Source organism: Pinus tabuliformis, chromosome 3_2, assembly GCF_031772625.1.
Source record: "Pinus tabuliformis cultivar Carrire ecotype Pingquan chromosome 3_2, CPIR1, whole genome shotgun sequence".
Lineage (NCBI taxonomy): Eukaryota > Viridiplantae > Streptophyta > Pinopsida > Pinales > Pinaceae > Pinus > Pinus tabuliformis.
The window spans coordinates 451,674,005-451,689,250 of NC_142302.1; the positions used below are offsets into that span (position 1 = coordinate 451,674,005).

The following is a 15,246-nucleotide window of genomic DNA, read 5'->3' on the forward strand; positions in this document are numbered from 1 at the left end:
GAATTGTTGTTGTATTTGGAGCATTCCTCTTGGAGGTTGCTCGCTTGAAGAGAAAAGTGAACATAGCTCATTATTTTTTATTTATTATCAAAGAGATATTTCTTAGGGTTTATCTCTCTTTATCTTGTGTTATTTGTTGAATTTTCTAAGTCTATCCGTTGGAAAATTAATCTATATTCTGTTGGTTTATTTCTTCTACTTGTTTAAATTCGAACATGTTGACACCTAATCTTCATGATTGGGTGAATTTTATGTAAATAAATAAATAAGAAATGTGAATAGTCATCGAGAGATGAACTGAATAGTCTCTCCCTCATGTATATAATAGACCTACCTGATTCAATGAAAAATGAATCATCTTTTCTGCCAAATGGAGTTACTGCCTGGCCTGACATGGTATCAGAGCCAGCTCCTTGTTTTAGCTATTATGCTCCTGTAACTCCTCTGTCCTGTATTGACACGGTACAGTCCTGAGTTACCTACGCTCTCTGCTCTGTCCATAATGCGCTGCCTCTGCCATATTCCCTTCCAGCACTGCTCTGTCCATAACGCGCTGCCCCCTCCTGTCCGTCAGTCGCACCATTATTGAACGTTGTTTTGACATTAACGTAAACGTTGTCTCAAACGTGAATGCTACTCTTTTCATTCCATTGAAACGTTGTATACCATTGCTACCCTTCCATCCATCAGTACAGGCCACCTTCAAACGTTTGCATGATTTATTTCTTCTTCGAAATTTAACACTTTCGCATAACATTGATCGATTCTTTGTTGAGCGGTTTCGAGGCTCAGGACTATCACAGCACAGAGATTAATGGTGATAATTAACCAATGTTAATTGCGAATTTGGTAGCGGCCCTTCTTCCTCACCAACCGAATGGCACGATGGCTACTGTGCGTAAGGAATACTGGACAATAAAGATTACTTACTCTATTTATATTTTGATGATTCTACTGTAATCAAATTGTCTATCAGTGTTTTTATGACTGCGTTGAGGTCATTCAGGTGGTCACACACAGAACCGAGACCTCGTTCTAAGTGGTGGCGTCGCCCAGACGAGTACTCTTGAATAGTATTGAAATTTAAGTTATGACAGTATGTGCGTGTGTGTATTTTTTGTCAATTATTTAATCGCCGGATCTTCTCAGGGCTTCTTCGGTTCCCTGCGAGCATCTCTTATTTTTTAATCAGAGTTCCAGGAGCCGAGCAGAATCACCGCTTCTTTACATTTTATTATTTTGTTTCAAATTCTTCCTCGAAGCCCCTGAATTTTAGATGGAAAGCGAGTCTGAAATGCGCTGGTAGTTTATCCCCTCACCTTCCTTCAGTCAACTACATGCACCGGTCGGTGGCAAATGCTATTGTGCGAGAAAAAAAAATGATTCCCTTGAAGAGAACACATCAAAAAAATTTTCAGGATTATTGTGAATCTGAAGCTTGGCTACCATATTATTGTTTTCATAAAGTTGTTTTCAAAGTGACTAACATAGTTAACGCTCTTGCGTTTGACTGTGTTTAATATATTGTTTGAGGCCAGAATAAATTTTGATATCAGAATCAATTTTCTTTTAGCAGCAGAAGTTTTTTTTCTCCACAAAAGCACATTTTTGCCAGCAAAAGTATTTTTACAGATCTTGGATTTTACAATGCATTCAATCATATCTATGGTAGGAATAGTTCTCACTGGCAAGGAGAACTATCCTGAATGGTCCCAGATGGTAAAGCACACCCTCATCTACAATGAGTTGTGGAAAGGAGTGTGTGTTGGAGAAGGAGACAATGACCAGTACAGCCTACCTCAGAGAAAGAACTCGTCATTTGGAAAACAAGAACAACAAAGCTTATGCATTAATCACAACATCTGTAAATGAAGAGGTGAGTCGCCATATTTCGTCATATTCAACTGCCTTTGAAGCTTTACAAAAGCTAAAAGAACTCTATGACTCACATTCTGCACTTGAAGTTGTTCAACTCATGATTAAACTCTTCACTCTTGAACTGCAAAATAATGATCCTCTTGCTCTTGCATCTGAAGTAAAGTCTATAATGCATGATATCAAATCTACTAAGGTTGAATTGGATATTCCTCTTATTGCTTTTCTCAAGGCACTTTATCCTACTTACTCCAATTATCTTGAGTCATTGCAAGCAAATGGAAATCTCAAAGATATAACCTTTGACTCTCTTGTGAAAAAGTTTGTTGAAAGAGAGAAAGCTTTTGGAAAGAAGATAGCCCCTGAATCTTCTGAAAAGACTGTGTGCCTTGCTCATAAAGAAAAGCATCCTGCTCAAGATTCTATAAGAGGAAGAGGTGGACGAAGAGGAAGAGGAAGATATTTCAGAGGCAGGGGGGGCAGACATTTTCAAGGAGAAAAGGCAGATCCGCACTGCATTCGCTGCAAAGGAAATGGATCACATGATGCCTCTACATGCAAGCTACCATGGGACAAAATTGAGCAGAAAAGAAACCAACAGAAAGGTAAAACTGATGATACAGACAAAGTTAAAGCACCTGAATCCGCTCACTATGTTGAGGCACAATGTAACATTGGAGTAAATGAAGATTTGTTTAATGCTTCACTTGCTTCTTCGAAAAATGATTGGTTGCTTGATTCAGGAGCAACCTATCACATGACTCGTAGAAAATAATTTTTTGAAGATTTCACTGACAATGTTGATGGACCATTATACTTTGCAGATCAGTCAAAAATCAAGCCATCAGGGCTTGGCACAATCAGGCTTAAACTGCCTGGTCTTCCAGACTTTCTTCTGGATCATGTTCTATATCTCCCACAGCTGAAGAGAAACTTGCTGTCCTTGGTCCACATCCGCCAGCAAGGTCACTCCATTCATATGTTTGACGGCAAGCTTGAGGTAAGAAAAGCATCTGACCACTTACTTGTCATGAGGGGAACAAAAGAAGAAAGGCTTCTCAAACTGCAAGGAATCTCTGCTCATGCACAACATTTCTCATATATTTCTCATCATGAAGAAGGTACACTTCCATCAAGTTTATTATGGCATGCTAGATTTGGACATTTAAACTATGACAGTCTCCGCTTATTGAAGAAAAATGGTGTTGCTGGTTTGCCTACAATTACTAGGAAACATAAGCAATGTGATGCTTGCATTCTAGGAAAGCATAGCAAACAGTCTTTTCATGATTCACATTCAAGAGCACATAGGAAGCTTGAACTCATTCATTCAGATTTATGTGGTCCAATGCCTGTTCCTTCTGCAAATGAAAATAAATATATCATGACATTTATTGATGATTACACCCAAATGTGTTGCGTTTATTTATTGAAGAACAAATCTGATGCTTTTCAAACATTCAAAAATTTTCATAAATGGATTGAAAATGATGCACAATCTCATATTGGGTCTATTCGCACTGATAATGGAAAAAAATATACATCAAATGAATTTGAAAACTATCTTCGCCAACATGGGATCAAACATCAAACAACTGTGCCATATAATCCCCAACAGAATGGTGTAGCTGAAGAATGAATAGAACAATCTTGAATATGGTATGATCCATGCTTTTCTTCAAAAATGTAAAGATAATGTTTTGGGTTGATGCTGTTCTATGTGGTGCATATATAAAGAATAGATGTCCATCTAATGCTATAAGAAACAAGACTGCTTATGAATTGTGGTATGGACATGTTCCTTCGGTAAAACATCTCAGGGTCTTTGGTTCCACCTGTTATGCTTTGATACCAAAGGTACATAGAAACAAACTTGGTGCTAGAAGTCGTAAGTGTATCTTCCTGGGGTATTCAAACACCTCCAAAGCATACCGCCTCTATGATGAAGTAAATAAAAAGTTTGTTGTATCGAGAGATGTAATTTTTCTTGAATCATCCAAATCTGACAATGTTGTTGAACGGCAACTTGGATAGATTCGCAAAAACAAAATCATTTCAAGAATTTGATAATCAGATTCCACATCTTGAAGGGGGGATTCCTATTCTAGATCAACATGTGGAATCTTCTTCTGAAGAACACTCTCCCCCAAATGAAACTCCAACAACGGATGATGCTTTAAGTGATGTAATTGATAGAATTGAGACTCAATCTTGATTCAGTCCCAACTCAATCAACAGAGCAGCCTGGACCATCTCAGAAAGGCCCCCAAAGTGGCTGACGAAGACACTTGAAAGTGTTCATCCTGATGAAATTGGAAAAACAGGAACCAGAAATTCAAACCGCCAAAATGGAGGTGATGTAGATGACTCTAATTCACTTGTTGATATGGATGTTTCTTATGATTGTGAATTGAACTTGTCTACAGATTTTGAACCAACTTCCTTTAAAGAAGTTGCTTCTCATGATGAATGGAAAGAAGCGATGCAAAAGGAGTATGATGCCCTCATAAAGAACGGCACGTGGAAGCTGGTTGATCCTCCATTTGGAACCAAACCAATTGGCTGCAAGTGGGTCTACAAGAACAAGTACAAAGCTGATGGCTCACTTGACAAGCACAAAGCTAGGCTTGTGGCAAAAGGTTTTGCACAGAAGGAAGGGGTCGATTATGAGGAAACTTTTTCCCCCATAGCAAAATGGACCACCATCCGGACACTCTTTGCACTAGCAGCTCAAAACGGTTGGAAAGTCTATCAAATGGATGTAAAAACTGCCTTCTTGAATGGAGATCTAAAAGAGAATGTTTTTAATTCCCAGCCTGAAGGATTTGCTGTGAAAGGACATGAACATAAAGTATGCAAACTTGTGAAGTCCTTGTATGGCCTCAAGCCTGGTATGAAGAACTAACTGAGCATCTTCTGAAACTCAATTTCAATCATTTTGATCTTGATGATGCAACTTTATTTGTCAAGAAAGTTGGAAAAATAGTTGTATATCTTGTGGTATAGGTAGATGATCTTTTAATGACAGGGAACAATGAAAGCTACATTGCATCCATAAAGAAGGAATTGGGGAAAAGTTTTGAAATGACTGATTTGGGCTATGTTCATTACTATCTTGGCATTGAAGTAACCCAACATCCAAAGTCCATATTTCTTTCTCAAAAGAAATACATTGGAGATTTGTTGAACAGGTTTGGCATGACAGAGTGCAATCCTCTCACTACTCCAATGGAACAAAACATAAAGCTCACATATTGAAGGAAAAGAATTTGAGGATGCAACAAAGTATAGACAGCTTGTAGGAAGTCTCATCTACCTCACTACTACCAGACCAGACATTTCATTTGTTGTTGGAATCCTCTCCAGGTTTATGCAAAAGCCTTGTGAGGGACATTGGTCTGCTGCAAAAAGAGTTCTAAGGTACTTGAAGGGAACTCAAGACCTTGGAATCAAGTATACACAGGTGGACGACTTCAACTTGATTGGATACTCTGATTCAGACTTCGATGGAGACAAAGAAACTGGGGTATCTACTTCAGGATATACTATGAGTCTTGGATCAGGAGCTGTCTCCTGGAGATCACGCAAACAATCAATTCCAGCAGATTCCACGACAGAAGCAGAATACGTGGCAGCAGCTGAAGCAACAAAAGAAATTGTGTGGCTCAGGAAAATTCTTGAAGATTTGCAAGTAAAACAAGTACAATCAACCCCACTCATGATTGACAATACCTCTGCAATAAAGTTGGCCAAGAACCCAAAGTTCCATGATCGAACAAAGCACATCAATACTAAATATCATATGATTCGACATCATGTTGAGGCCAAAACAATTCATCTCCGTCATTGTTCCACAAATGAGCAAATTGCAGACATCTTCACCAAAGCACTTGGAAAGGAAAAGCTTGAACGATTCAAAATGATGCTTGGACTCACCAACATTCCTTTAGATTAAGGGGGGGAATGTTGACACCTAATCTTCATGATTACGTGAATTTTATGTAAATAAATAAATAAGAAATGTGAATAGTCATCGGGAGATGAACTGAACAGTCTCTCCCTCATGTATATAATAGACCTACCTGATTGAATGAAAAATGAATCATCTTTTCTGCCAAATGGAGTTACTGCCTGACCTGACAGAAAAAGTTATTTAATACATTTAAATACTGAAATAAACACAATACAGTCACAACATCTACAGATCATCAACTAAACGAAAACAAGCAAACAAGTGACACCGTTTTTTTTGGACAAATATCCCCGGAAAAACCCAAAGTGGGAAAACTGATGCAGCTATTCAGAGGGTTATATTATTATGCAGTCTATCTGAGTACAACAAGGTGCCTAACTGGCTCACCCGACAGAGAAAAATACACGGCAACAATACCTCTATATTCGGAAATAGGTATTCAAAAAACCTGTCCCACGAAACCCTCTCCGGCACAACTGAAGCTCAGCTCTGGCCCTTCTGGCCTCTACGTCAGCCCCAGGACCCTCTGCGTCAGCCCTTGGAGGCACTACGCAGCTTCTGGGACCCTCTGCATCACTCCAGCAGCCTCTGTGTGGATGACGCAGTCCCTTTGCCTCTGTGTTGTCTCTATTGGGCTCTGTGTAACCTGGACTGGCTGCTGCTCTCACTCTCTACTTCTGCACCGGTCTCCTAGTACCGTCTCTGCCCCTCTGCCACGTACTCACTACCCCTTGTTGTTGATCATTGATTCAACTTTGCTTAGCAACCCCACACTATCAAAATGAATGACTGATCACTCTGGCGTGTTCTCCAACTGACCCTCAAGCCTCCCATAGCAAAGTATAATCCAAGAGGTTGGGTACTTCAAGGATCCTGTCCCTCATCGCCTGTAGTCATCCTGACTACAGCTCGATGTCTCCCTACTTCTTCTCAAGTGGCACATAAGCACTTGTGGCACAATCGTCATCCTCCTCGACTTCTTTCTCCGCCCTTGTTGGCGCTGCCTTCGAGTCAGAAGCCTCTCCCTTACTCTTCTTCCTCGAACACTGGTTCGCATAATGACCCAGTTCCCCACAATGGAAGCACTTGACGTTGGAGAGGTCCTTCTTCTTCCTCTTCTCCTGCTTTCCTGCAGATGTTAGAGTCGCATCCTCTTCCTCCTCCTTCTTGATCCTGACCCCTTTGTTGTTACTCATTGTCTTGGTCAACCGTCTGATCTCCTCTTGACGAAGAGTCGCCCACAGTTCTTCCCAATCTGGAAGACTCGCCCTGCCCAGTATGCTCTGGAAAAATATCTCCCACTCCTCGGAGACTGCGTTAAGTGCGTTCCTTACCATCAACTCCTGATCCAGCATGGCCCTTATGGAAGTCAGCTGGTCCCAGATCTCCTGCAACCTGCTGAGGAAGTGATCTATCTGCTCTCCCTTCTGCATCTAATATGACCTTGGTTGATTCTCCAGGAGCATTTTCCTTTGCACGGAAGTATGTTGGTACAATGTCTTCAAAGTATCCCACATCTCCTTTGTCGTTTCCTTCTCGACAATATGTTGGACCGCATGATCCTTGACCCCATCAAGGATGATGCACTTTGCCTTAGTCATTGCCTCCTCATACCTTTCATTAGCTATTGGGCCAACTGGGATAGCCATCACTCTCAAGGTGAAGCCCTTGATACGATCTTTGTCTAGAATGGACAAGATCCTGGCCTTCTAGACCACAAAGTTGGACGCTCCGTCCAGCATATCCTGATCTCTCAGCCCATTCACGGCCATCTCGCTGCTCTTCTGTCGACTCCTCCGAGTCTCTCTACTTCCCTCCTGGAAGTCCTCTGTTCGACTCCTGCTAAGTCTCTCTACTTCTCGTCTGGAACTTCTCGGTTCGACTCCTCCTGAGTCTCTCTACTTCTCGTCTCGAAGTTCTCTTCTGGACTCCCTCTGATTCCCGATTTCCCTCTTGGAAATCCTTCTACCAACGTCAAGTTTCCCCTCTCCGATCGTCTGTGCAATTGCAACACTGATCTGGATTCCTTGGCTAGAAATCCGCCTCAGCAACAACTCCCTCTACCTTGGTCTTGCCCTGTTAGGTATTGTTCTAACCACAGTACCCCACCAGCTTTGCTCTGCAAACTACCCACAGCCTCCTATGCCCCAGCAACTGAAGGACTAAGCTTCTAGGCTCTGCGCAATCCCAGCACTGGCAAAACAGCTCCCTTAGCCAACTGCGTCAACCCTCCTGGCCTTTGTGTGGCTCTGCGTGACCCTGATTCTACCTTCCTTAGCGTCTGCGTTGGCCTTTCTCTGGCCCAGACTGATGACGCAGTCCCTCTGCGTCACTCCTTCCTCTGTTTCTTTTTTCAAGGCTCAACTCTGTCACTCAGGACAGTTGAATCTGCTGCAAATGCTCTGCTTAACTGATGCATTCAGTTTTCCTGTGATCTGCAACCACGCTCTGATACCATGTTGAATTTTCTATGTCTATCCGTTAGAAAATTAATCTGTATTCTGTTGGTTTATTTCTTCTACTTGTTTAAATTCGAACAAGTTATTTAATACATTTAAATACTGAAATAAACACAATACGGTCACAACATCTATAGATCATCAACTAAAAGAAAACAAGCACACAAGTGACATTGTTAATTTTCGACAAATGTCCACGAAAAAAACCCAATGTGGGAAAACCGGTGCAGCTATTCAGAGGGTTATATTATTATGCAGTCTATCTGAGTACAACAGGGTGCCTAACCAGCTCACCCGAAAAAGAAAAATACACGACAGTAATACCTCTATATTCGGAAACAAGTATTCAAAAAATCGTTCCCACGAAACCCTCTCCGACACAACTGAAGCTCAGCACTAGCACTTCTAGCCTCTACGTCAGCCCCAAGACCCTCTGTGTTAGCCCTCGGAGGCACTGCACAACTTTTGGGACCCTCTGCATCACTCCAGCAGCCTTTTCGTGGATGACGCAGTCCCTCTGCCTCTGCGTTGTCTCTGTTGGGCTCTGCGTAGCCTGGACTGGCTGCTGCTCTCGCTCTCTCTACTTCTGCGTTGGTCTCCCAATACTGTCTCTGCCTCGTACTCACTGCCCCTCGCTGCTGATCACTGATTCAACTTTGCTTAACAACCCCGCTCTAGCAAAATGAATGACTGATCACTCTAGTGTGTTCTCAAACTGACCCTCAAGCCTCCTCTTATACTTTTTTCGTTGGTCCTTCAACGGCCGAGATTAAATCTCTAATCAACGGCTAAGATTAGATTTGGCTTGATCCATGACTTTTGGAACCTTCTAACCCAGTTTTATATTAATACCCGTTAATATTATATTTTTCCTAAGTTTAGACTTAGGAACACCATTAAAAATATTAATTATTTTAATATGTCCCAAACCGAGTACAATCTGTCCAAACCATTTCTGGGTCTTGGAGATCTCATGTGCTTTAGCCTCTCCAATTTTCATGGCTAGAGCACATCTGATGCTAACACAAATCAACATTCTTGGGTTTTGCACTACATTTTATGCAAATACACTAAATTTTTGGGGTTAATTACACTACAAGCTCTCCCATTGGGCTACACTTGTACATCATATGCTTGAACCTTAATGGAAGATTGGAATCATAGCATCTTTTGTATGTGAGACTTTATGTTTACACTTAATTCAAATGTTATTCATTGTTGTAGGAAACCCTTGCAGCATGTTTTGAAGCCTTGTAATGAACTACGTGTCATTTTTATAATGCATTGAAAGCATATAATTATGTTTATTGCTGTCACGTTAATCTTACATCTAACAAACCTAGTTGCTGCTAAAATAATAAGGCATCACCTTCATCACAATGTTTTTCAGTGGCACCCCTAGCTTTCCAAGATTTATTTACTACAAGGTTGATTTGTGACATGCATAGCAGCTCTTGTTGCCTTACATATTCATGCATTCACCCTCTTGTTGCCTTACATCTTCGTACATTCATCATCCATACTTCCTTGAATCCATTTCTCCCAAGGTCTGGTTAGGCACATGGTCTTGGCAGTTTTCACCTTCAACTCTTGTTCTCACACCATTTATTTATCCATCTATACTACAACCATTTGGTTTGCTTAGGCTTACTCTTCAACAAATCACTTTGTGCCTCCACTCTATAGCCTTAAAAATCCTATTCCTAGGGAAGGAACCCTTGAGTTGGAGAAGAGACAACCAAAAGTATAAGGAAGCGCTATTGTAGTGACATTGGCTAGCCTTCTTGAGTTGCACAATGTTGAAGGAAATGTAACTAGGTTCGGTCTTCATAAATGTACTTTTGATATTTGTATTTATTCAAGAAAAGAAATATTATTTTTATAATATATGTCAATGAGTTTCTTGTTCATTGAAGTAGGTCTAGCACATGTTAAAGTTCTATAGGTGAGTCAAAGAGTCAAAAGAATTATGTTGAAGACCTTGTATATTACATTATGTAAATTTATGTGTAAGAGTCAAACAAGACACCTCCAAGCAAAGTCAAGTCTCCTCCTAGCAAAGATACCATCAAAGAAGCAATGGCACCATTAAAAGCACCCATCGAAGAAAAGGAAGTCAAGTCGGCCTCAAGTCAGCCTAAAAGAGGGACAGTCCTCTATATATAGAGGCTGTCCATTCCCTCTCAACGTCAATCAAGCATCTCTGAAATTAGCGAAGGAAGAAGCCGAGATAAAGTGAAGGGAAATAAGTCTAAAAGGGTCTCCAAAGTGCAGCGAAGTAAGGAGGAAGAAAAGAAAAGGAAGAGGACTGTTTCTAGGGCTAGAAACAGTCACACGTGCAAAGAAAAGGAGGTCAAATCTGCGGGTATGACAACAGGGACAAACAGTCCATGAACTAGTGTTGTTTGGGCTTGAAACTAGGCCTACAAGGCCTCCCAAGTCAAGCGAAGAAGCCTATCTCTCTAGCGAAGGAAAAGGACCGTAATTCTCTAGGGTACATACCACACGTGAGAAAACTAGGGCAGTCATACAGTCATACAACTATACATCAAGAAAGAACTTTGTTGGTCAAGAGAAGGAAGGAGTATCCTTAGGTGAAGGATCTCACTAAGTACAAAAGATAAGTGTCTCTTCTAGAAGGACTACTAAGAGTGGAAGGAAGTGCTGGAAGGAGGACCAAGTGCCGGGGAACGAAGTGCCGGAAGTAGGTGGACAAAGTGCCGGGGAGACATAGTGCAGAGAAAAGGAAGGACTTGACTTGTGCTTGGAGGATCGTCTAGTCAAGTGTCTAGGGTTTGGCATTGATCAATAAGGAAGCTTCAATAAGAGAAAACTTACCGAAGGGCTTTCCTCTCAAGAGAAGAGAGGTTTTGGCCCTGGCAGAGAGCCAATATCTTGTGTTCTTGTTTTATGTTTTGATAGCAGTTTGATGAAGTATACACACATGCATTAATAAAAGAAGAAGAAGATTAAGCTAACAAAGACAAATTGTAAAAAGACTTCACAAATTGTTATCTAGTCCCGAAGAATCACTCTACATCTCATTGCCCTAGATTCTTCAACAAGACTAGCTCCTTGATGCTTGGGACTTTACATCATATGGGGTGCTAGATTTTGTTGTAACAGAGACCAATTCAAGGTGCTAAAGAAATGGAAAATAAATATTGTATTTAGGAAATCATTCTGTGATGGATAATAATTGGAAAGAGGGATGCTCAACATAGTCTAATGAGCTGGAGGACAAAGATGACCAGGAAAGTATCTAGTTGTTAGAGCCCTTTACAATCATGCATCTCTATTGTCCCTTTAGTGTAATTTGATTTGGGAAGTTTCTTCTGTATCGAAAGCCATCCAATAGAATATGATGAATTTCATAAACAAACCATGTTGAACTCCATCAAGCTCAAGTCTAGTAATCTCAACAAGATCCCAGTGGTTCTATTCAGTATCCCCTATAACGGAACCCTTATTTTCTCTAGAAGGTTCTTTTTTCTATCACTATAAAACCTCTTTTTTATACTATAAAATTTTGTTTAGACTTCTTTGACTTATCAGATAAATACAAGAAAACAATAGTACAATGCCTGACTTGAAAAGAAAATGAAGTTAAGGAGCTCTACACTATCTTTGCAATAATGATGGAAGGAGCCAAGACAATACATCCCTTCCATTCTACAAATTCAAGCACCTACAAACATATAATGCCAAAAAAATCAAAGAAATTGTAACATGACATTTTAAGAATCATTAAAAATATAATGGCATAGAAAGTAAACCAGTATTGTAAGCTTTTCTGCAAACCTGCAGGACAATTACAGTGAACAATTTACTAGATATGCACACCTCTAAAACAGGATTCAATGTAAATTCCGGTAGTAGAGCCTCCTCTCGTTCAGGTGGTGCCAAATCAAGCATCTGCACAAAATTGTCGGCTGCTTCTTGCTGAACAATATTAGGCTGCTGTGACGCAGGAAGACTATCGAACGAGGCAAATGGAAATTCGCGAATGTCCTCGACAAAAGGAATTACATTGAAATAAAATGAATCTGCCTAGAAAATGTAGTAAGAATCATATTAATAACCATTAGTCATTACTCAAAGAATCACTAGCAGGGATGGTTGTTTCTATCAAGATGTACAACGCATTTAAAATAAATTTTCCCCTCTATTGTGCAGGCAACAGCAAGATGGTAATGAGCCTTACAAAATTGCTTGTATCAGATATGTTGGGTGTCAAAACACCAAGCACAACATTTGCTTGTCCTTGTCTCCACACACAACGCAAAATGCCAACTTTCTTTGTTTCTTCCATTGCCCTAGACACTGCAGAAACTGCAAGAATAGCCTTGGTATTCCCCGGTTCTGCGATAAAAATATTTGTATCTTTCATATAGTAGTGCCTTGTAAGAACCAAACCAAATAATTAAACAGATCATGAGATGAGGCTTAAAAAATATTCAAGAACCAATACCATAAAACAACTTCCCATGCAACAATAAGAAATTACAACCGATTTAAAAAACAATAAAACATATGAAAGCCACAGTATGTACCCTGAAGAAATATTATATTAATGTTCTTCGCTGCTAAAAACTCCTACAATATGTTAATGGTCTTTACCGCTATTGAACTAATATAGACGAGCAACTCCAAATGCATGATGCTTTTAAGAACAAACCCCAAGAAAAGAAATTCTTGAATATATAAACACACACTTCGCAACACAAATAAGGCCTAGTTTTGGGCTAAGAAAACTATATTAATATATTAATGAATATAGTAAGAGAACAGAAAAACTGCATTGGGAAATGGGTAAATATATTTTAATTCAAAACTACCTAATCTAACCACTCACAGTTTAATAAATTCCAATCAAAATGAGGGATGGCAGGAGCGAGGCGGATCATATATGATCTCCAGGGACAAAAGGAAGCAGAGTACACTTGGAGCCTGGGAAACGCCACAAACAAAAAAGTCAAGACAAACGTATTTTATCAAGCTCTTTGCGCAGTGAAAGAGAGAAATGTTCCAAGTGCAATGGTAGGAGGACACTCCTCCATAATAAATAGAGCCCTTCAATCCAGGACTGCCCCAAAGAACATCAGGTTGGCTAGACTGACCAAGTGATCAATGCATGTTACTGCAGATTTCATGAGTATAGAATTTTTCCATGTACTTAGAATACAAAACAAAAAGGACGACATTTGTGCCAATCTTCGCATCCACATCTGAAGGTTCTTTAGACTTTGGAGACAGAAATATCCAATACAAATCTATACCATGAGAAAATTCAATCAAAGTACAAAGCTTTGCATGGCCAACATGGGGCTTCGAATGGACGAGGGGAGCTGATCCCACACAATCCAAGTTATTACTCCGGCTGGCATAAAAGTTTGGGGCTTGTCTCAATTCATTGCCTGTGCGTTGAGGTACATTCTGCAAGGCCTGAGCCATATTTTCTTTATGAAGTGCAGACCTGCTGGTTTATTGCATGGAGGGAGAGTGACTGTCAAGAGAACTGGTGGGTGTAATAGGTGGCAGAACTCAGGGGAAGGACTAAAGAATGTTTGAACTGAAGGTTGTAATTTCCCTTTTTCCGGGCATTGGGAACGGAGACTAACTCAATAGCCTAGTCATTACCATAGGCTACAGATTAAAAAATAATGATGAAATGTCAGGAATTAATTAATTATAACTCACTTTAATAAAAGAAGAAGAAAGACCCATGTTATTCAGATGACTCATGGTATTCCAATAGTCCATGACTATTAAAGGAGATGAGAGCTCACTCAGGCATGCATTTTGGATTATTGTTTTGTTATTGAGTTGAGCGATTGGAGCATGTCAAGGTGAGAGCCCATATGAAAGAGGGTTAGTTTTGGTGGTAAGTGATCCACCCTAGCAGATCCAATCAAGGGGGGTTATGGTATTGAGACCATATACCTTAGCCACTCGAAAAAGGAGGGATCAAATCAGATCCACTCACTAGGGCATAACAAGGAGATCACGAGGATAGGTCAATCAGATCCCTCACATGTGCATAATGTTGGAGAAGCAATTATCAGCCATATATATATCCTGCTGGTGCTTTAACAGGTTCTAAAAATCTCATTTGGCATGTATTTCCAGATTCATATTTAATATAATAAGGCTGAGTTTTGTTGTTACTTCGGAAGATTTCTTGTGCTTACTGTCAAATAAAGGTTTCGCATTAAATTGTATGCAATATGTTTGACAAAATGTCCTTCCCTGGATAATTAGCAGAAAATTCATTTTGCCGTATCATGTTTGTAAAGTGTTTGCTGAAAGTTTCAACAAAAATTTGGAACATTACTACAAATGCTAGATTGGGACATTATAGTGATATTCGAGTTGGTTTTCTTGCCAGCCTGAAGGTTTTAATAGAGAAATTTTGCCAATGGGAAGCCAGGAAAGCTGAGCTCAACTAGTTGAAGCCAGGAAGTTGCAAGGCTGAAGTACAAAAATGTTTCACCATAAAAATTATAGGGCTGAATTCATAACTTGCTAGAGGACAAGAAACACATGAAGCCTAGTTTGCAACAGTTTGACAGTTAGCCAAAACAGTGCTTTCCCCGCAGTAGCAGACACATTAATGACTGAAACCAATCTGAGTTAAGGATGAGTTTCTATACTGACCACTGAATTGATACGAAAGTGCTGAATTACCTGTTTGAGTGGTGAGAGTCTGAGTCCAACAGGCGGCCACTGTAGCTTCAGCGACTTAGCGTTGGATGTCACAAAATCCTTAGACCAGAACAGGTCAATACTGGAGTGAGAAATGGGTGCGATGCAGCGGCCCTCAATATGACCATTCCAACGCATGGATCCGAGGATTTTTGTGATAGGACCCACAAAACAATGTTAGCATGCGATCAGAACCAGAGGTGGGGGTTCCAACCATTTGATCTAGAATAATCC

General features: G+C 40.3%; 1 protein-coding gene across 2 annotated transcripts in view; it reads right to left on the reverse strand.

The window, feature by feature from the left end:
- The window catches only part of KU80 (Ku80 family protein), a 196,680-nt gene that overhangs the window by 18,168 nt on the left and 163,266 nt on the right, over window positions 1-15,246 (reverse strand). Inside the window, exons 7-8 of one of the 2 annotated variants that reach the window (XM_089416525.1) lie at window positions 12,512-12,707; window positions 12,151-12,357 (exon numbers count right to left, since the gene is read on the reverse strand). In XM_089416525.1, coding sequence (XP_089272651.1) covers window positions 12,151-12,357; window positions 12,512-12,707 — 403 coding nt within the window. The remainder of the gene's footprint in view (window positions 1-12,150; window positions 12,358-12,511; window positions 12,708-15,246) is intronic. The other variant, XM_089416526.1, reaches the window with a different exon arrangement.